General features: G+C 36.4%; 2 protein-coding genes across 6 annotated transcripts in view; both read right to left on the bottom strand.

Moving 5' to 3' along the window:
* Window positions 1-1,183: 1,183 nt before the first annotated feature.
* Window positions 1,184-4,843, bottom strand: lenep (lens epithelial protein). The gene is made up of 2 exons (XM_067448795.1): window positions 1,802-4,843; window positions 1,184-1,306 (listed from the first exon to the last, which is right to left on the bottom strand). Exon 1 carries the CDS (start codon window positions 2,020-2,022, stop codon window positions 1,831-1,833), a length of 192 nt encoding a protein of 63 aa, XP_067304896.1. The 5' UTR covers window positions 2,023-4,843; the 3' UTR covers window positions 1,184-1,306; window positions 1,802-1,830.
* A 63-nt stretch (window positions 4,844-4,906) lies between these two features.
* Window positions 4,907-21,249, bottom strand: part of shc1 (SHC (Src homology 2 domain containing) transforming protein 1) — a 58,215-nt gene continuing 41,872 nt past the window's right edge. For 3 of the 5 annotated variants that reach the window (XM_067448791.1, XM_067448793.1, XM_067448792.1), the window contains 11 exons: window positions 21,155-21,225; window positions 18,124-18,187; window positions 16,740-16,859; window positions 12,258-12,311; window positions 11,062-11,113; window positions 10,663-10,789; window positions 8,718-8,877; window positions 8,152-8,209; window positions 7,684-7,806; window positions 6,055-6,290; window positions 4,909-5,934 (listed from right to left, as the gene is read on the bottom strand). In XM_067448791.1, the coding sequence (XP_067304892.1) occupies window positions 5,806-5,934; window positions 6,055-6,290; window positions 7,684-7,806; window positions 8,152-8,209; window positions 8,718-8,877; window positions 10,663-10,789; window positions 11,062-11,113; window positions 12,258-12,311; window positions 16,740-16,859; window positions 18,124-18,187; window positions 21,155-21,225 (1,194 nt within the window). In that variant the 3' untranslated portion in view covers window positions 4,909-5,805. Of the gene's footprint in view, window positions 5,935-6,054; window positions 6,291-7,683; window positions 7,807-8,151; window positions 8,210-8,717; window positions 8,878-10,662; window positions 10,790-11,061; window positions 11,114-12,257; window positions 12,312-16,739; window positions 16,860-18,123; window positions 18,188-21,154; window positions 21,226-21,249 lie in introns of all 5 variants that reach the window. The other 2 variants (XM_067448789.1, XM_067448790.1) reach the window with 2 other exon arrangements.

Below are 21,249 nucleotides of genomic sequence, written 5' to 3'. Positions count from 1 at the left end.
TGGCCCAGTCTTGACGTTTCAGCTGTGTCTCGTTCAGTGGTGGTCGACTTTCTGCCTTTCTTACCTTGGCCATGTCTCTGAGTATTGCACACCTTGTGCTTTTGGGCACTCCAGTGATGTTGCAGCTCTGAAATATGGCCAAACTGGTGGCAAGTGGCATCTCGGCAGCTGCACGCTTGACTTTTCTCAGTTCACGGGCAGTTTTTATGCGCCTTGGTTTTTCCACACGCTTCTTGCGACCCTGTTGACTATTTTGAATGAAACGCTTGATTGCTCGATGATCACGCTTCAGAAGCTTGGCTATTTTAAGACTGCTGCATCCCTCTGCAATATATCTCACTATTTTTGACTTTTCTGAGCCTATCAAGTCCTTCTTTTGACCCATTTTGCCAAAGGAAAGGAAGTTGCCTAATAATTACGCACACCTGATATAGGGTGTTGATGTCATTAGACCACACCCCTTCTCATTACAGAGATGCACATCACCTAATATGCTTAATTGGTAGTAGGCTTTTCAGCCTATACAGCTTGGAGTAAGACAACATGCATAACGAGGATGATGTGGTCAAAATACTCATTTGCCTAATAATTCTGCACTCCCTGTATATATATATATATATATATATATATATATATATATATATATATATATATATATACACACACACACACACACACCCACTTTTTTTTGTATAGAGATCTGAGCCACATTTCGAGACCCCAATATCACTGTGCTGCTTATATCACCTTTTGACTTTTTTTGACACTTTTTAGCACTCAGAATACCCAAGCATCTGCATTTTAACATGCTACAACCACATCATTAGCAACGATACAAAAATTATGCCATATCAACCACCCAAAACACCCAGCATTGTGGTGACGAGTTTTGCATAAGCAAGCACAACCTACATCTTCTTCAGAAACTACAGATAAGTGACTCTAGATTTACTTTGAGTGTAATGCCCCAGTTTATGTAGGCCTATTTATTCTGGTAGAACAAGATATGCATTTAGTGTGTATTATAATGAGCATATTTATGGAATATTCTATTTCTTCAATTTGTATATGAATGTGTATTTTAAACCAATTGAATAAGAAAAACAACAGGACTTTTTCAGTGAGCTATTTACACACAAACAGTTTTTTTTAAATATATTTTTTATTTTTTAATTATTGCACAGTTTAACAATTTGAAGCAGCACATAATGCAGCCTCTAATGCTTGAAAGGCATGTGTGCAGAGATCAGGACTCAGGCCAAAGCATCAACACATCTGTGATGAATCATCCATTGGCTTAAAAACTCTGAAAAAAGAAAAAGACATCATAAATAACACTGTATATCTGCTTTAAATATGACGTGGCAGTTAATATACTGGTCAGTAACATAATATTTACTAGTCTTCAGAATAATATATTCAGTAGATTGTTGGGGTTGCCTGAGGCGCCCCCTAATGGTAGCATCAGCAGACTGCACACAATTAAACAAGGTCAAGGCTAAATGTTTGAGCCCTCGTTTTGTTTCAATAATCATCGATATAGATTAGCCTACCCTGACATTAGCCTTCCTTAAACGACGTACTTTTTTGTAGTCATACAACTTAAAAGAACATAAGAAACAGTGTTGTTATTGTTAAAACAAAAAAAATAATTATACATATTTTAATGCAAAACTTGTTACCACAAAAAGAAAAACTAGGTTAAAATTACTTAATAAATATAACCAGATCAAATTATTTTAAATAGTATAATTGGTAACAGTGATTGTATGCTACGTTGTTTGTTTTTTTCATCGCCTACCTCCAACACCTGTTTCACCTTTCTTTCTCCTAGTCTATGATTTCTTTGATGCACCAGCAGCAGAGCAGGAAGTAGAGGCACTCTTTAAGAGACTGGAGAACTCCATACGCCACATTTCCTCCCAGTATGCCTTTGCCATGGCCCATCCTCAAGACTGCATCTCTCAGGTTTTGCCCCAGTGACGAGGGCATAGCCTGGTGTAGCGGGCGCTGTGAGTGCATCTCTCTCCACCGCTCCACTGTCGGCTGGAGAGCGCGAGCGATACTTGAAGGGAGAAACTGGAGGAGAGCGGGCCAGGTCCTTATTGGCCGCTGCGCGTTGTGGGTGTCCACTTTTTATTTCAACCGTTACCCCTCTTAAGAATAAATCCTGAAGCGAACTGCTTTCCCGCTCTGCACTGACAAGGATATGCTACACGGACCCAGTACCCCCTGTAAAAAGGTTTTATTCAGCTGTGGAAAATGCCAGTCGACTGTTCAACTGCCTTAGCACAATGCCTTCACAACATCTGTCATCTACCTATTGTTCATCTCTAATTCCTCTACTGTTCACTGAAAGGTCCTGAATTCCAAATATTGCTCTGTAGTGCACATACAAATAGTCTACTCATGTTTTTATCCAGTAATAATAGCTATATGAACCATATCATGATTTATTTATGAATGGTTACATAATTACTACAATAAGGTTTAGTTTATTAGTAAATGCATTAGCTAACAAGAACTAACATCATCTGGTTCCATGAAGGATCTTTAATATCAATGGAATCTTTTCATCACACAAAAGATCCCTTATGGTGGAAAAAGGTTTCTTAAGATTTTTTAAAATGTTCTTTACAATAATAATAATAAAAAAAAACCTGGCTTATTTAAGAACTGCACACTAAAAGGCTCTTTGGATAACCTAAAACTAATCTTATATGGGATCACAGCAAAACCTCCTTTTGGAACCTTTATTATTGAGTGTAAATGTAGAATGTATCAATGACTAAGATTAATAAATGCTAATAGTTCATGTTAACTTGCACAGTTAACTATTGTTAATAAATTGTTATTGTAAAATGCTACTGTTATGGCCATTATAAGAAATAAGAATCTCAGATCTGACATATTTAGGGCCATTTAACCCCTTGAGCTATATATTTATGCTTATTAATTGAGGCCGTCTGGTATGAAACTGATCTAGATCAGAGAAAATAAATGTCCGTTTTATCATTTAAAAGGACTTTATACTAAACAAGGCAATAGGTCAAATGAAACGCACTAAGAAAGGTGAATGATATATCATATATTTATATAATGTAATCTATCATTTGATACAGGTGTAAACATTAAATGTTTCCCCCAAAGAACAACATAAAACAATTTATTAAAATAATTAAAAACATGTATTAAAAAAAAGAAGAAAAAAGCAACAATTATATAGGCAAACAAGAAAAAGATAGCATTTGGCTTAGAAAATAGCAAATAACCAATCACAACACAAAAGTCACCGTTACCACAATAACAAGAAGGGTTTCCATGCAACAAAAGGCCGCTGTGAAATATGAAAATGAGCAAACAGTTGAGTGGCGAGTCATAGATGTAATAAACCAGATTATTCCAGACCATTCCAGCTCTGAATGTATGCATCCACGCGCACACAGACTCATAAACACACTTTGTTTAAACTCCATTGCCAGTTAGGACCAGATCTGTTGTGCCATCAGCACATAAAAACCGTGACGTCAAATGATAAAAAAAAAAAACATTAAATGCATAAATTTGAATTAAAACTCACAAGTGTGAGTGCTGGTCACAGAGCTGCAGCTGGAATCCATCTGGATTTTATAATGTGGAATGAATGCTGGCCGATGACTCTAACATCCATTAAAAAGGCTAAAAATAAAAGTTGCCCATTTCAGATTCACAAAGCATCCAGATAAGTGCTTTTGTATATCTGACTAAGCAAATCCTCATCATTTACATAGATGTGTGTGATGAACACAATGTGATGGCGTTGTCTCCAGGTGAGCGTGTCAAATCTTACACCTTTGTTTTTTTTCACTCAGTCCTGTGAGTTTGCAAATTCCCAAGGGATTAATTTGACAGAGCCACACAGTGAACGACTGGTTTTAGACAGTTATATTAGCATAGCCTAATTTAAAAGCTTATTTACATGTTCTCTTACAGGACATCTAATGTTGGTCTCCGAATAGGAGACACAATTAGGCGTTTATTTGAAAGTTTAAGCAACGTAACGTGATACTAACCAATTTTATTTAACCCACAGATCAGCACTAAACTAAGCACAGTAAAAACAGTATAGCAGAAATAACGTGCGGAAGAAAACCAAGACTGAATTACTCTGTACTAAGCCTAACTAAACTTGTGTCATTTTTGCAGTTATTTTTCCAGAAAAGAAAGTATCATAATTACCCATAGAACCACAAAAGGCGACTGTGTTTTATCGGTGTGTCTTTGTTTGGTGAAAAAGGCACAATCAATATCAGAACAAAAAAAAAAATAAATAAAAAAAAAGTGGTTTCCTGTCTGTGGCTTCAACAGAAACTGCACTTGTGGCTCGTTCAGAATTTGTTTGGAGTGCTCTTGCTCTTCCTGGACGGAGTGTCTCGCTTGCAAAACGCATCATTCAAATCCAGAGCAATTATAGCGAACATTTCACAATACACATATCCTCCAACTTTCTCTTGCAACAAGGCTCTGAACATACTGGAGCAGCTGAAACTTCGATACACGTGAAAATTGATAGTCAATGCGAACAGAAGAAACATCTACAAGGAAAAGACAAAGAAAAATAGAACCTCCATTTCCCAGAAGAAAACCATCCAGCCGATGATGTCGTCAGCTGATCAACGAGATGACATCATTGCAACAAATATATAAATTCCTGGTTAAAATGACATCATAAGTAGGCTTTAAACCGGTTGATATCAAACCGCAGTCCCTCAGTCCAATTCAGGCTTATGCACCCATGTTGATTGCACTTCATTTTTTTTCTCTCGTCCCTTTTCTCCCAGGCTGATTGAGATTTATATATATATATATATATATATATATATATATATATATATATATATATATATATATATATATATATATATATAATGTGGAAAAGGAATGTTCCCTTTTTCCACATACTAGTTCGTAATACCTCATAACAGGCAGCGCAAGTTCCTCACAGCGTCTGTTGAATTGCATAAGGAAAAATCCACACAGCTTCCTTGCTGCTAAAGCTTTCACATGTTCAGGGGTGTTCCCAAAAGGCCAAAATTCCCAATTTTCCTAGGGGATCATGTTCAGAATTCTGTAAAGGGTTTTGTGAGGGTGAGAAAAAAAGGCATTTTGAGTGTTATCCCTTGGTGGGAACACTGGAAATTCCGGTAGGAATTACAACGGATGTGATTCTTTCGATGTGGATGGTGACATCTGTGTTTGGAGAATGAGCTGTATTCTCTTTAAAGTTTTGCATATTCATCAAACAGTCTTGAGACCACGGCAATGCAAGGATTTACAAACCGACCACAACAAAACGGCTCTCTGAAAAATGAACGACCAATGTGAAGCTTGAGTCTTTGGATTTCGCCCATTGCGCAGGATGTGAATCTTAAGAGTGCTACAAAGGTTCTGCAGTTTTTAGTACATTCACATCAACTCTCGCCCCTAAAAATGCCCGGGCCTGTTGCCATGGTTATAGGTGCATGATATTGTGATATTTTGTTGGGGAAGTGATGTCACATCCATTACGCATCAGCTTCTCTTTCAGGTGCCTTTTCGTTTGGCTTTTTGTAATCTCTTATTTCAAGTAAAATGATTGCATCGCTTCTTAATTTCATGGCCGGTGGTTGCAGTACAAAATTCTGTGTTTCTGTGAGGATATGATCATCTTACACTCCCATTTTGGAAAAAAAAATCTCTTTCTAAAAGAGTCTGGCAAAAAAAAAGTAGGGAAAGGGAGGAGTTTTTTTCTCGTAAAGCGTGGTGGAGAAAAATCAGCCTTCTTTCTCAAGCTCGGCGATCAACTGGCTGCTGCAGACACACCTCACTTCCTGCCGAGATGATTGGCAGACGGTTGTCCATGTGATAGCTAATCAAGTGACTGACACTCTCGAAACGGTGGTCTTTGGTGCGCACCTACAAAGTGTAAAAGGAAAGATAAAGAAGTTAAATATTCATATTAATATGTTATAGAATTATATTGCGTTTTAATAAGGACCACATATTGACAATGGTATATTTCACCATCTTACTCACCACTCCCTCTGGATCCACCAGGAGCAGGTGCTTGGGTTGGCCGCCCTGCTGTCCAGTGAGGACATACTGGCCTGGTGTGGTGCCTGACTCCCGCACCAGGAAGTCTCCATCCTTGGTCAGGAGTCTTTCGGCCTGTCTGCGGCTTAGAGGTCCGTGGAACCAGGGCTCATTCTGCAGCTGCTCTGCCAGAGGGGGTGCCACTGCTCCCGACACTCCTAAAGCAGCATCAAATGGCTCTAAAAGACAGAGATCTTCGGTGAAATTACTTTCAGTTATTCAATCTAGCATTTATAACGGCACTACTAAAAAATGCTTTTCACACTTGAAATAGTTAACCCTGAGTCATTCTAAACCCGTCCGAATGTGCCATCTTAGCAATCATTACAGACAATGCCAGTAAAGATTACCTTCTGTAAAAATTCAGAACAAATGACCATATGAATGTCTCATCAGACCAGGCAACATTTTTCCAGTCGTCAACGGTACAATAGTAGTGAGCCTGTGCAAATTGTAGCCTCTTTTTCCTGTTTGTAGTGGAGATGAGTGGTACCCTTAGGGGTCTTCTGCTGTTATAGCCCCTCCATCTCAAGGTTGTGCGTGTTCTGGCTTCACAAATGCTTTGCTGCATACCTCGGTTGTAACGAGTGGTTATTTCAGTCGAAGTTGCTCTTCTATCAACTTGAATCAGTCGGCCCATTCTCCTCTGACCTCTAGCATCAACAAGGCATTTTCGCCCACAGGACTGGTGTATACTGGATGTTTTTCCCTTTTCACACCATTCTTTGTAAACCCTAGAAATGGTTGTGCGTGAAAATCCCAGTAACTGAGCAGATTGTGAAATACTCAGACCGACCCGTCTGGCATCAACAACCATGCCACGCTCAAAATTGCTTAAATCCCCTTTATTTCCCATTCTGACATTCAGTTTGAAGTTCAGGAGATTGTCTTGACCAGGATCACTCCCCTATATGCATTGAAGCAACTGCCATGTGATTGGTTGATTAGATAATTGCATTAATGAGAAATTGAACCAGTGTTCCTAATAATCCTTTAGCAGAGTATACACACGCACGCACACACGCACGCACGCACGCACGCACACAATACTAATCTCAAGTGAACAGAACAGGTGTTTTCATACCATCCGGACCAATAAGAAGGTTGAAAGCACTTGTCAGATGCATAAAACTTATTTTAGCTTCAGCTAAGTGCCTATTACCAACATTATCCAATCAGAATTAAATTAATTTAATGTATTGGTTATATATACATATACAAACATTGGTGAAAGAATATGTCTCTCTCAGGAGCTAGCAAAGTGGAGATGTGTAATGTATTAAAATGTGTCATATATTGCTTTTTATTACCATGTTTATATTATTATAATGATGTACAAACAAATAACTAAAATAACTAATTAAATGAAAAACACAGATAATTTTTAGATATATTTTTGCTCTATTGTTATAGCGATGTATGCAAATTATAATAAAATATCCTTCCTTTTGTTCATGTACTGAAAAACTGTATGGAGTACATGTTTTGAGTATTTTAAAATGTCTAGTTTTTTTAAAGCCACTTTAGAGCAAATACATAAATATAAAATTTCATCCAGCAAGTGTTACTCACTCATGTCAAATGCATCTCTGTGAGCATTTCCATTGGCTGCTGCTGCCGCCCCTGTTGGGAGGCGGGGTTTATCCACATTGACGTATGAGGGGTCGTCAAACAAGCCTCCCTCCTTAACACCCACTGAAAGGGAGAGAGAACGTGAGGTTAAAATGAGTTAACCTTCAGGTGAGTGGGCTTAAGCGATGCCATTCTCTGTCCTATTGTCAGCAAGACCAGCGATCCAGAAGCCACCTCTCAAAGGAGCTGTGTAATAGGTTTGGGCAGCATCCAACAGAGAGCAGCGGACATTAACAGAAAAAAACGCTGACTCACTCTGCAGAATGACAGTCTCAGCTGAGAGGGAAATGAAAAGAAGGAAAGTGTGACAATATAAGACTGACAAATACTATGTGGCACTATGAAAGGAACAGGGCAGGGATTATTAGTGTGAAGTGTGTGTGTGTGTTGTCTGTGTGTAAACCTGACCTGGTAGAGGAGGTAGAGGCTGCTTGTGAATATCATTCTGGCTGGGCTGTCCATAGGGCTGTGGAGACATTAGAGTGTTGATGTTTATACACTAAATCATATTTTGTTCAAAAGTCTCTCTCTTTTAAAGACGATGAGCTCTAGTTTGAAATGTGTGACTGCTTTGGAAGCTTTCAGCCTGTGAAGGCTTACTGTAGCATTAGCTAATAGCATTCATTTGATTATATGAAATTTTTAAAAAATATAATAATAATAATTAATTCTATTTTTGTATACCTCGACAAAACTTGCTTAGCAGTTTATGCAATAAAGGACAAATTAAAGATTTTACAGTTTATTACAGTTTTTGTTTTTATTTGTAATGAAAATACTTAGGATGCTTAAACACTGGTTTCGTAGATTTTTAGATACACACACAATTTTTTTTTTGACTCATAACACATAAAAAAAACACTCATTTGTTGCCATTTAATGGTCAGTAAACAACACTTAACTTTCCAAAGGATTTAAAAGACTCATCAAATCAAACTAACAGACTAACACATACTCATTGAAATATGTCTCACCAGCGTGGCTCCTGTACTATGTCCAGGACGGGTTCTCATGTCAACCAGGCCTCCAGGGGGAGGCTGTTTTCCCGGGAAGTTATTGTAATACGGAACATCGGGGGGTGGAGCCAGGTCCTCTTCCTCTTCCTCCCACGCTGACCCATCGAAAGGAGCCATCCTAAGAGAGAGATAAGCATTTTTTTTTCTGCCCAAAAAAACCGAGGGTAATGTAGATATGACGCAATTGACAGACAAAATATTTTTTTTATATTAAAAAAAAAGATTAAAATGGATTTACAAATAGTTCGAAACATTTAGGATATGGTAAGAACTCAACTGAACAAAATATTTAACACTGGCCTGGTAGTTTTTGGATATTTTACTGCAAAAATCCTACATAGTGCAACTTTTTAAACAACATACACCATTTATTGAGTGTGTTATTTTTGTATTATTTATACTATTTTGCTAATTACTAATTTAAAAAAATATTAATAAAAAAATATATATATATATTTTAATTGTTTTCTATTATATTAAGCATTAATTTAATTTTTGTTTCAGAATTAGTTTTAGTTTCTAAACTTCATTTGAATTATTCACTTAGTTGTCAATGCAACATATCTCATTTTCATTTAAGTTTACATTTTACATCTAATACTTATAGTAGCCTGGTTTCACAGACTGACGTGAAACTGATGGATAGGCTATTTTATTTTATTTCATCTATTTCAATTAACGAAAAGATTAAGAGATTTAGCTTATGAATAGTTAACAATATCAACACTGTTCTTGAAATACAACATTGCATAAGATATTAATACTTTCTATTAGATAGAATGTTAAATATAAAGTATATTTGGTATATCTGGCCGTTTTTTTGAAATTTTAACTGGACATTGGACAAAGAATTGTGCAGTGCAAATAGACAAAATGGCATTGTGTTTCAGCATACATGCGCTGTGTCCGAAATCGAATACATAATAGGGCTGTGCAATATATCAAAATGATCGAAATATCGCAAATTTACATATCGCAATATGCATATCGCAAAAATATGCAATATCTGAAGGATTTTAATAGGCAACTTCAACATTGTGAAAAGTGTACATTTTAGGTTGACGCATAGAGCAGAGAATAGATTGGGCACACGACTATTACTAATGTGACTTGCTTGACGTTAAAAATCGTTTTTAAACGCAATAATTTGCAAAAAAACAATAACTTGCAGTCTCGCGCTATCTAGCACACACCAAAATGTGAACAATTTGTGACATAAATATTGGCTGAAACACTGCTGGTCACTTTTAGAAGTTGTAGCGATGCTTTCTTTTCCCAGAGAGAATGTGAAACACTAATGGTATCATTCTCAGTTTTTAAATACATTTTTTAACATAAATAGATTTTACACTCTAATAGCAATATCGTATCGCATATCGAATATCGCATTATTTAACAAGATATTGCATATCGCATTTTTCTTCAATATCGCACAGCCCTAATACATAATATATATAATATGCGAAAAATGGTAGGTGAAAAGTACCCGGATGGTCTACTACTTGTGGCGAGATTCTGAAGTGCGCATACAATGGACACTTTACTATCCCATGAGGCCATGGGAAAGATTTTATGAATGCAGGTAACTGACTCTGGCAGGTCACATGATGACAACAACATGGCAGATGTAGTCCGTCCGGATTTATATTGCACATTCAAACTATGTAGAACATACTTTTCACACAGACAGTACACGATTTTGGATGCAGTCAACAAGTCTACACCAACATATTTTTCAGGCTCATATGTGTATTAAAGACTCTTGCTTAAATAAAGCCACCTTAAAGCTCTTGCTTTTTTTCTGTTTGGTATATATCATTAAATATATACACTTTTGTGAACACACTGGCATAAATGTAAATGTTTGCACTACATGTTTTATCAAACACACGCACACACTTACCGATCATGAGGGGTGACCAGTTTAGGGGGGTTCTTCAGGTACTGTTTAAAGCGCAGTTCAAAAGCCTGACCGATGGTGCTGATGACCTCCTGAGCCAAACCCTCTGAGCATTCAAGGATATGACATGCTACAAGGCAGAAAGTGATCATCAAATATCAGATATTGTAGATCAAGATATTTAGACATTCCTTAAAAGGATACTGTAGTTCACCCGAAAATTAAATATATCTTTCCAAATCTTTTGGGTAAACGATTCCTTTAATTAAAGCCATAATTAATAATGTGTCATATATAACCAAGTAATTCAGTATTTAACATCAACTCAAATAAATTGTTCATGGAAAGTAATTTACATTTCACTTACAGATATTACAGAATTCAATGTGAAAGTGTTTTTACCTCTTTGATTGACGGGGTCTTTGGCGACATAGGCGACGTACTCTGCTGTGTCCTGGGGAGAAACGGAAAGAAAGGGATGGAGAAGAAGAAAAGAATGAAAAGGAGGACATTAAGAGAAACTGGAGAATCGACACAGAACAAAGGGATAAGCAGAAGAAAGTAAACCTTAGTTGAGGCAGTCTATTCAATAAAGGGCAGGAAGCAGAAGAAACAAACAGTGGGAGAAAAAGAACAAACGACTACAGACAGCAGGACAGATGAATAAGACAAATGAGTGAGGGATGAAAGAATGAATACTGAAGCTGATAGATCCATGAGCGAGACGAAAATGAGGAAATTCAATGCATGAAGGGATGTATCAGATAACCGACTAAATGATTAAAGATATGTATATATTTAATTAAAATGAACCATTTATTAATAATAATAATAATAATAATAATAATAATAAAATACTACTACTACTACTATTATATAAAATCTAGATTTTATTTAATATTAATTAAAATTAAATATTTTATTTAAATCAATAATGAAATAAAATAATAATTTTATTAATTTTAAATAAATTTCTTAATAACATATATAAATTATATATATATATATATATATATAATTAAATGTATACTTTATTTCTCTCTCTCTCTCTCTCTCTCTCTCTCTCTCTCTTTCTCTCCCTCTCCCTCTCCCTCTCCCTCTCCCTCTCCCTCTCCCTCTCTCTATATATATATATATATATATATATATATATATATATATATATATATATATAAATAATTAAATGTATTCTAATTTATGTCATATATTTATTAATTCAAATGAAAATAATTGAAATTACTTATATTAATTATTAACACATATCCCTCATGATGCTCTACAAAACCCTCTCAAGGTCTTTGCAGTGAATGCAAGCATTATTTAAAGAGAAATACTCTAACAATGTCTACATTGAGCCATTTTATATTTCATTGCAATCCAAGGGTGTGTGTGTGTGTGTGTGTGTTGTGGACTCTGGCTTTGCATGGCCATCAGCTCGGCTAAATACTAAACGGATTTGTGCTGCAGTTGATTAAATCAACAAATGATACATTTAAATCACTTAAATTAACAACGACGGTCATCGGCCACTGATGAACATCCGTGGCAAAGACAAAAAAGAAATGTAGAAAGATATCGAGAGACGGGGTGTGACTCACTGGATCTCCTCCTGATGCAAAAGAGATGGACTGCATGTGATGGTTGGCGATAATCTGTAGGGAGAGAGGGATGGAGAAGAGGACATGTGACAAAAAAAAGACAAAAAGGTGCAGCGGGCATGAGATGAAGAATGAGCAAACATGCAAGCGGCAGAGGACGAGTGAAAGCAAAGGATGGACATAGGGGGAGACGAGGGGAGAAACGATGTGGTGAGAGTGCGGTCTAACAGAGGAACAGAGCAGTTGTGTGCAGTAATTCTGCATGGTTTAGATTCATTAAGATAAACACATATCAGCAGGGCAATTACTCCAGGCCCTATTCTGGGCTCCAGTCAGCTGCCTGCTGAGCAGCCCAAACGCTGATAAACCTCGCTGTGCTAATGCGAAACACACTGGCGTATAACTGAAGAATTATTAGTGAGGGAAAAAAATGTCCCGCGGTGCAGCTGTAAACAAGCCAGAGGATATCTGCTCCTGCCGACAATCCTGCAAACTTTATCGACCATGCACTAACTTATTTCGTTAAACCACAACAGATATCTGACGATTAGCCACTTGGAAGACCTAATGCAGAATACTTCAAACTTCTATTTATACTTTTAGATACACTAAATACATTGAAAATAAAATAAATAATTGCAAATAAAAAATAAAATAAAAATGTTTAAAGAGACCCATTTACACCTGAGCAGAGTTATTTTACTTATTTTATACCATTATATATTTTATTAATATTTTAAATGTTTGAATATTATTTTTTTAAGGTTTATTTAAATTTTAGAAGTTGACATTTTAAATATTACTATTTACCAAGTTTGATTTATTTTTAGGTCAGATTTAGTTATATACTTTCAGTTAGAAATGTTAGTCCTTTAACTAAACTTATTTCCATCAGTTGCCAAGGCAATATTTTCAATTCTCATTTAGTTTGGTTGCCATCTAATATTTACATTTAATTTATTTTAATTAACTAAAATGTTTTCACACTCTTACTTTTAATTTAAAAAAATAATAAAAAAAAACTGTGATGGTCAGGCAAAATAAATTCTTGTTTAACACAGGTCTCAAATGTATATTCGGTGTCCACTTGTGTCCCCACATTCTTAGATTTTTCTTTTCAATCCACACAGAACCAGCAAATGTAAAACCTGCATTTTAGCACAATGTACAGCCGCGTTCCCAGCCCAGGAACTTTCCTCAGGAACTAGGGACTCTGGGGTGGTACTTGGTGTGTTACGACCGCAGGAACCGGAGTCTAAATAAAGTTCCGGGTAAAGACATATTCCACAAAAAGAACCGTTAACACGCATGTCAATCTTAAACCTAAGGAGGGCCTGAGAAAATTGTCATGAGAAATCCAGTCCCCCTTTGAAATAGTGTCAGCTTAGGACCCAACGTGGTAGCTGTTTAAAATGCTTGATCAAAAGCTGTTATCATGATTCTAAGTACTATTACCAGTACAAAATCATAACATAGTAATATGCCCACAATGTAAATAATAAATTAAAAAATTATAATAAAAAAATAAATAATAATATACAGAACAGGTGCACAAAATAAATACAACAGGTTGTGTTAAACACTGTATAAACATTAAAGCGGGGCTAGGGCTTTTAATATGTAGGGTAAGTGTAACCGTGGTGTATAAACTAAGCTAATCGGGTAGCTGTATGCTATGCTAAAACGTACACTAATTAAAAAACATTAAGAACGAGATATGCTTGATTTCACAACTTATAGCTTCGGTTATATACTAGTAAATGAAACATGATTTGCAAGACGTTAAAGGCTATTTTAACACAATTTAAACGACATAAATCAAAACGTGATTTTGTAAGAATTGTAATCTGGCTCTGAATAGATTACCCATTAAAAGTTCTTTCAGCCAATAGAATCGCTTTGGGGTCCTAAGCGCACACTATTTCACAGGGGGACAGGATTTCATGACATCGGCCCTCCTTAGGTTTAAGATTGACATATGTGTTAACTGTTCTTTTTGTGGAATATGTCCAGAAACAATGGTTGAAACAATCTGTTCTGGCAATGTCCCTATGCACATATGTAAATATCTGTCCCATTATATTAATGTTAAACTTATTGCAGATTTTTCCTTGTTTTGAAAAATGTAATGTTTGGTTTCCATGATAACGAGAGTAAAAAACACAAAGAAATATACCTAATTAATCTATTGATCATTTTAGGGAAATATCATTTTCACAAAATCAAATTTAGTAATTCTAAACCTTCTTTTATTGCTTTTGGTAAGGAGACGGAACAGTACATTAGTTCCATGTATGAATCAAAAAATAAGAAGGCTGCTAAAACTATTCAGTTATGCTCTCTATGCTCTACGGTTAGTTCACCCAAAATTAAAAAAATTCTGTCATTAAATACTTAAGACCTGTAATGCTGCGTTCACACCGCACGCGAATGACGCGATTCGCGCGAACGATTTACATGTTAAGTCAATGCAGAGACGCGAATAGGCATTCTGCGGCGCGATTCACGCGAATGAGGCGGCGCGAATAGCGCGATTCGCGCGAATGAGGCGGCAAGGATCACGTGAATTGAGCGTTTTGAACGCGTGATTCGCGCGAACCGCGCGAAACACGCGAATCGCTCAAGTTGAAAAATCTGAACTTTGGCGGATATTCGCGCCGCGTTAACCAATGAGGAGCCTGCTTACTGCTGTCACGTGGTAAAGTGACGGATGGGAAACCCATAGGGGAACCCCGAGGCCAGAGTAATTTAAAAATACTACTCTATTGTGTCACAAAATTTACTTTTAATAGTTTTTCAGGCGAGAATGTAGTTGTTTAAAGCTCAAATATGTGATTTATTTATTAAGAGAGCTCCTATTTGAAAATTTGATCTGGTGTTTTCGGAGGTTTGAGACCCGGGCGATCACCTGAGCTCAGCGCTCATCAACCCCGGTGAGAGCAGCCTTAACTCGGCTAGTCCTTCTGCCGACTGCCGCTGCCTGGCAGAACCCCCTCCCATGACACGAATTCGCGTCTGTTGTGTAGTGAATGTCACACGCGAATGAGCACTTTTTGTATAAAAAAAACACAGATTTGAGCATTAAACAACAATATTATCGCCTGAAAAAGTCTACAAACTACGTTGTCACACATTAACAGTAGTATTTTTTACAGAAAAGAAGTCAAGTGACCCAGTCAAAATGACTAGCAGAAACCCCTCCCATGACGCGAATTCGCGTCTGTTGTGTAGTGAATGTCACACGCGAATGAAGCGAATTTGACGTGCGAATGAAGCGAATGGATTCAAAATGTTCACGCGTCCAACTTCGCGCGAATAGCGCGATTTATTCGCGTCATTCGCGTGCGGTGTGAACGCAGCATACCTCCGTTCAGCTTCGGAACACAAATAAAGATATTTTTGTTGAAATCCGATGGCTCAGAAAGGCCTTCATTAACACCAATGATCATTTCCTCTCTCAATACCCATAAAAGGCACTAAAGATGTCGTTAAAAAGTCCATCTCACTACAGTGGCTCTACAATAATTTTATGAAACAACGAGAATAGTGTTTGTGCGCGGGTGTCGAATGACATTCGATATATTTTTTTGAAACTCCCCATGGCTCTGCTTTTGTCTATTATTTGTTGTTTCTGTATTTATGACTCTATTTGTGTGTTCTTACTGTTTGTATCGTAAAGCTTTAATAAAGTTATATATAAAAAATAAAAAAAGACAACAGCCCTTCTTGTGAGGTAGAACTTTTTCTAAGTTCAGGAACCTTCGGGGGTGGTACTTGGGAGCTGAACTTGATGATAGAATAAGCTCACACAGCATTTTATTTCAAACTAAAAGTCTGTTGCGGTGCGTGCAGTAAGAGTTGTTTGCTATTCAAATCAACAATGGAGTTTAACAAATACGACTGATGGACTGACGACGAGGTTCAGGTTTTATTACGTTTATTTGCGGATATCCAGTGGGCTCTGGAAAGTTGCGCGCAGTCCTACATCACCGGACTAATTTTCACAGTACTTTAGATCGCGGTGGAAACGCAGACAGCAGCGGGTCTGGGGAGAAAAAAAAAAGAGTTCCGAGGAAAAATTGTTCCGGGCAATTTTGTTGGAAACTGGGCTTATGATTGACAAGAGAGTAGAAGTTATTTTGCTTCAGCTTTTTAAACGCTAACAATTTGCAATCAGAGCCAAACTAATGTTTACAATTTTTTAGGAAATCAACCTACTTGAATGGCTTACAGCTGTCTCTGCACATACCAGCACAACCAGGATGAAAGTATTTAACATCACAAAAATCGAAAACCTCACTCTTAAGACATACAGAGAAATATTTTATTCATCGGATACAGCATAATTAAACCCAAGCCGTCCTGCTGTGAAGAGCGCCTGCACGACGCAGGCCGCTTTTTTTCCTTAGATGGGGTATCAGTGAATTTCATACAGGAAAGAAGGCACCGTATTAACGTCTGTGTGCATGTGTGACGTCTTACCTGTTTGCAGTCGGCTGCCAGTAGGTTCAGACTGCTGGTTGACACGGTGAGGCTGATTGTCATTCCAGCAAACTGGAGATTACTCTTCCCTAAGATGGAGGAAAGACAACGAGAGGAGGGCTGGAGAGACACAGAAACAGACTCCATTAGAATACACCACACACCAGATTCAAAAAAAGAAAAGCTAAAAATTTCATGACAAAAATGATGAAAATTAAATATTTTATGAAAAGAGATTTTAATAGGAAACGGAGAACATTTGAAATAGTTTGGTCTGTCTAAGGCCTGTTTCACCTCACAGACATTTTTTCAGTGCCTATAGTAACATGTCTAGCTCAGGTTAAGGCTCAGTATGAGTGTTTTTAAAAGAAATTCATACTTTTATTTAGCTAGGGTGCCTGAAATTTGTTTAAAAGTGACAAATGCATCTATAATGTTTCTCTTTCAAATAAATGCTGTTCTTTTAAACGTTCTATTCATCAAAGAATCCTGGAAAATATATAATTGTTTCCACAGAAATATTAAGCAACCCCTTACAACTAAAACCAAATCATCATATTAGAATGATTTCTGAAGGATCATGTGACACTGAAGTCAAAATTTGCAATCACAAATAAAATTTTAAATATATATTTTTTTTAAGTGTAATGTTTCACTATATTAATGTTTTTACTGTATTTTTACTGCCGTGTATAAATAAATGCAACTACTATTTTTTTTTAATTTACTCTTAGGTTTTTACAAATTAAAGAAATGTGAAATACCAGAATGAACTAGTTCCAAATGCAATAACAGCAACAAAAACAAAAAATACTTATGAAGTTTAAAACTACATTTTGAGAGATAGTTTTAGTTGTGTAAATGAATTACTATTTGGATATGAATATGACCCTCTTCCTGATGTAAATTAGATTTCATGATGATCAAATCGGTTATAGACTTCAAGCGGCATACTACCGATAACCATTTGTAACAGCTGTTATTAAAGAAATAACAAATTCAGTGTGATAACCCAGAAATCTAAATATTTTCTGTACAGAGCTGCAGTTGAACACACCACAAGCTGTCTGCTACTTTTACACTTCTGCTCACTATTTACACCTGTTGTGTGAAACAGGCCTGCTTTGATCATGACCAGAGCAGGGTTTCTCACTCGCACACAAACCCTATAAGCAAACTGAAAGTAGGTGTTATACTTAACAACCTCCGAAAAGCCACAGTTTGTATGATGGTCATAACACAGAAGTATTTTTACTGGAAATTCGTTCGACCGTACAACAGTGTGATGTTTGTGTGCTACAACTGCAATTAACAAAAGTGTGAATATATTGCAAGGCTGAAACTCTGTGTCTGAGAAAGTAAGATAAGATAAAGCGTTGAATACCTTTCTCCTTCGCTGAGCTCCTTTGGCACCTGGTACTGCCTCACACACCACTGATATTGCCTCCCTGAAATACAAAACATACGCTTATAAACATACACACACGCGCCAGCCACACATTGTGAGGGGAACCTAATTAGATTGTTAGATAAGAGTTTCCATCACACTCCTTTTCATGCATTCCCAAATTTCATATGGCTGAGGGACAATTACATTAGACAAATGCTCCAGTCATTCCACTTCCTGTCATCACACACATGCAGGACACAGGCAGACACAAATAAACCAATGTTCTTGTTCACTTATTATTAATAATTAATTAATAATATCACTATTGTCAACAAAAACTATTACCGAGATGAAAAATATTTATTTATTTTTACTTAGTTATTTATTTATATATATATATATATATATATATATATATATATATATATATATATATATATATATATATATATATATATATATATATATATATATATATTATTTTTTTTTACGTTATAAATATTTATAAAATATGAATAAAAACACAACAAAATTACAGAGAATTATTTAAATCAATGGTAAATGGTCTGATTTAATTACTGCCTAAATCTTGACCATAGATTAATCAATGCATCTGTCAAAACCACCACCAAAATAAAAAAGAAGCAACTGTTTGATTGACATAAAAAACAATACAAGAACCAATCACCAATCAAGTTTGTTTGTTGCATTTTTTATGTTAATCAAACAGTTGCTTTTTTTTATCTTGTCATAAGCAGAATAGGTCCCTAGCAAGCGGTAGTCGTCAATTCACCGTCTTGGTTCACTACAGACCCGATATAGTCCGGCTATGAGTAACCAACTTCTAGCCAAAATAACCTTGAATTTGGTTACATGTCGTTTTAGCCAAAATAACTTGAGATGTATAATATTCCATCATGTAAGCAAAGTCAGCAGTGATTACAAGGTGTTTGGTTTCATTTCTTTGACTTGTTCGTGTTGTAAATGACTGGTCTATTCTTGGGCTATGGTTAGACGTCTATTAAATTTACACTGACAGGTCAGATTTTGTCTCGTTTTAGCCTAGACATCCGGGCTGTGTTTGGACGGCTATTAGTCTTTTCTCTTAGATGATTAGACTATTCTTTTAAACACTAAATTGCTCTCTGGGTCATACAGTATAGCGGTCATCTATAAAACACTCAACACTAATAAATCCATTTTTCATCTGCACATTATAATAGTGTGGTTCAGGGATGACGACAAAACCCGGAAGACTAATTCGCCACTGCTTCCCTCGAGATTTTCCTATGGGGTTTTATAATGGGTTTTTCAATTTATGAGTAAAATAAAGCCTGTGGTAGACATAATATTTTGACATTTGTTCTACAACATAAACTGCACACACACCATAATGGTCTTATCTGGTTACATTAAAAACAAACATTTAAAAAATAAATGCTTCAAATTTTAGCTTTCGGTATGGTGTGTGTAATTTACTTTGTAGAACCAAATGTCCAAGTATCTACAAGTTATGTTTACCACACGCTTTATTTTGCTTGCATAGTTTATTAAAAAACCTTATAAAACCGTGTAGGAAAACTGAGCGGACCAGTGTTGATTTAGTCTTCTTGGCTTTGACGTCATCCCTGCACCACTATGCTGTATGGCATTTTGGGAGGGGAGGGGAAATCGAATTACTACTGTAATATTTCACTGTGAAATAAATAATAATAAAACTGTACAATGACAATACTAATATTTATACTATACATTTGTGTTTTAAGTTCTTTTTTTCCAATTATTAAGCCACCAAGCCTTGATTTGGATGGAAACAGCAGGCCTTAAAGCTTCTCTGTTGATGACAACAGACACTTTATAAGCACTTTAGAAAGTGAAAGTTTAGAAAATTAGACAGTTACAGTAGGAAAGATGGTTGATGGTTTCATTTACAGATGCCTTTTTATAATCGTGAACACAGTGCCATGCTTCATTCTTAAACAAGGAGGACATTTATTTATTTTATTAAATTGAAGCCTTATGATGACTAAAGTGCATTAGTTAAAATTAACACTTTTACTTTTCACCACATTTTTTTATGCATTTATACAGAATTATTCAGTTATCAACCCTAACATATTTTTTTCTGGTATTTGGTCATATTGGTAAAAAGAAAAAGAAAAAAGAGGAAAAGATATTTTTTTTCCCCGAAATGTATGAATTACAATTCTATTTAAAATATGAAAAACCTAAATAAATGTAGTTCTGTTTTCCAAGCTACAATAACTCACGCACACCCTCTTAATGCTTTTTCCTTGAATGCATTTCACCCTCCAGTGAGAATCGAAGATTATGCACGAAAACAGTTTATCGAGCAGCTGCATACTGTCAATATTGAGAAGCAAATGTGTGTAACATCCATTAACAAACAGCAGCGCAAATGCACACGCAAACGTCGAGAAAAGGGAGGAAACCATGAGGGTTCCAGAGGATTCTATTAAAAGACTTTGTGGTTACACAGCAGGGCTGCTGCTATTATAATGCCTCCCTTCTTCCCTGATCTCTCGCTCACATACAAAGGCACAAAATTGAATTGTAGAATGTTTTGCATGTTGTAAAGTGGACAAGCAAATAATGTGGTTTAATACAGAAAAAGTTCTGCAGTCTCATAGTCCTACAGATAACAACTATTTCTTCAACTTCATATGTGCACCCATATACATGCATGCAGATTATTCAAAGAAATGTGAGAACTGAAAAAACGGTTGTGTGAATAAGAAAATGGCTGTGAATAGTCATTATTTAGCATTCCTCTCCAGCGTTCTCTTTCGGTCACACTCTTTGAAACATGAATTTTTCATCAGAGAAGGGGCTTTTAACCGGACCCATTCGAGAGAGTTTATGTTCGTGCACATGTGCATTAGGATGTGAGGAGAATGTATGACGTGTATCACTCCCGTGGGACGCCAGTGGATATACATACACTGGATATTTGAGAGAAGATGAGAGGAAGTGCAAGGCCAGAGCGAGTGTGTGTATGTGTTACCTGGTAACCTGAGTTCTGGTGTTGAAGTCCAGTGCTCTCATTGACTGCAGCACCTCCACGCAGCCCATATACTGCAGCAAAGACAAAGAAGACAA

The sequence above is a fragment of the Pseudorasbora parva genome, chromosome 7 (genome assembly GCF_024679245.1).
Source record: "Pseudorasbora parva isolate DD20220531a chromosome 7, ASM2467924v1, whole genome shotgun sequence".
NCBI classification, from domain to species: Eukaryota; Metazoa; Chordata; class Actinopteri; order Cypriniformes; family Gobionidae; genus Pseudorasbora; species Pseudorasbora parva.
Note: the sequence above shows the minus strand (reverse complement) of the source record. Positions and strands in the feature narration are given on the sequence as shown.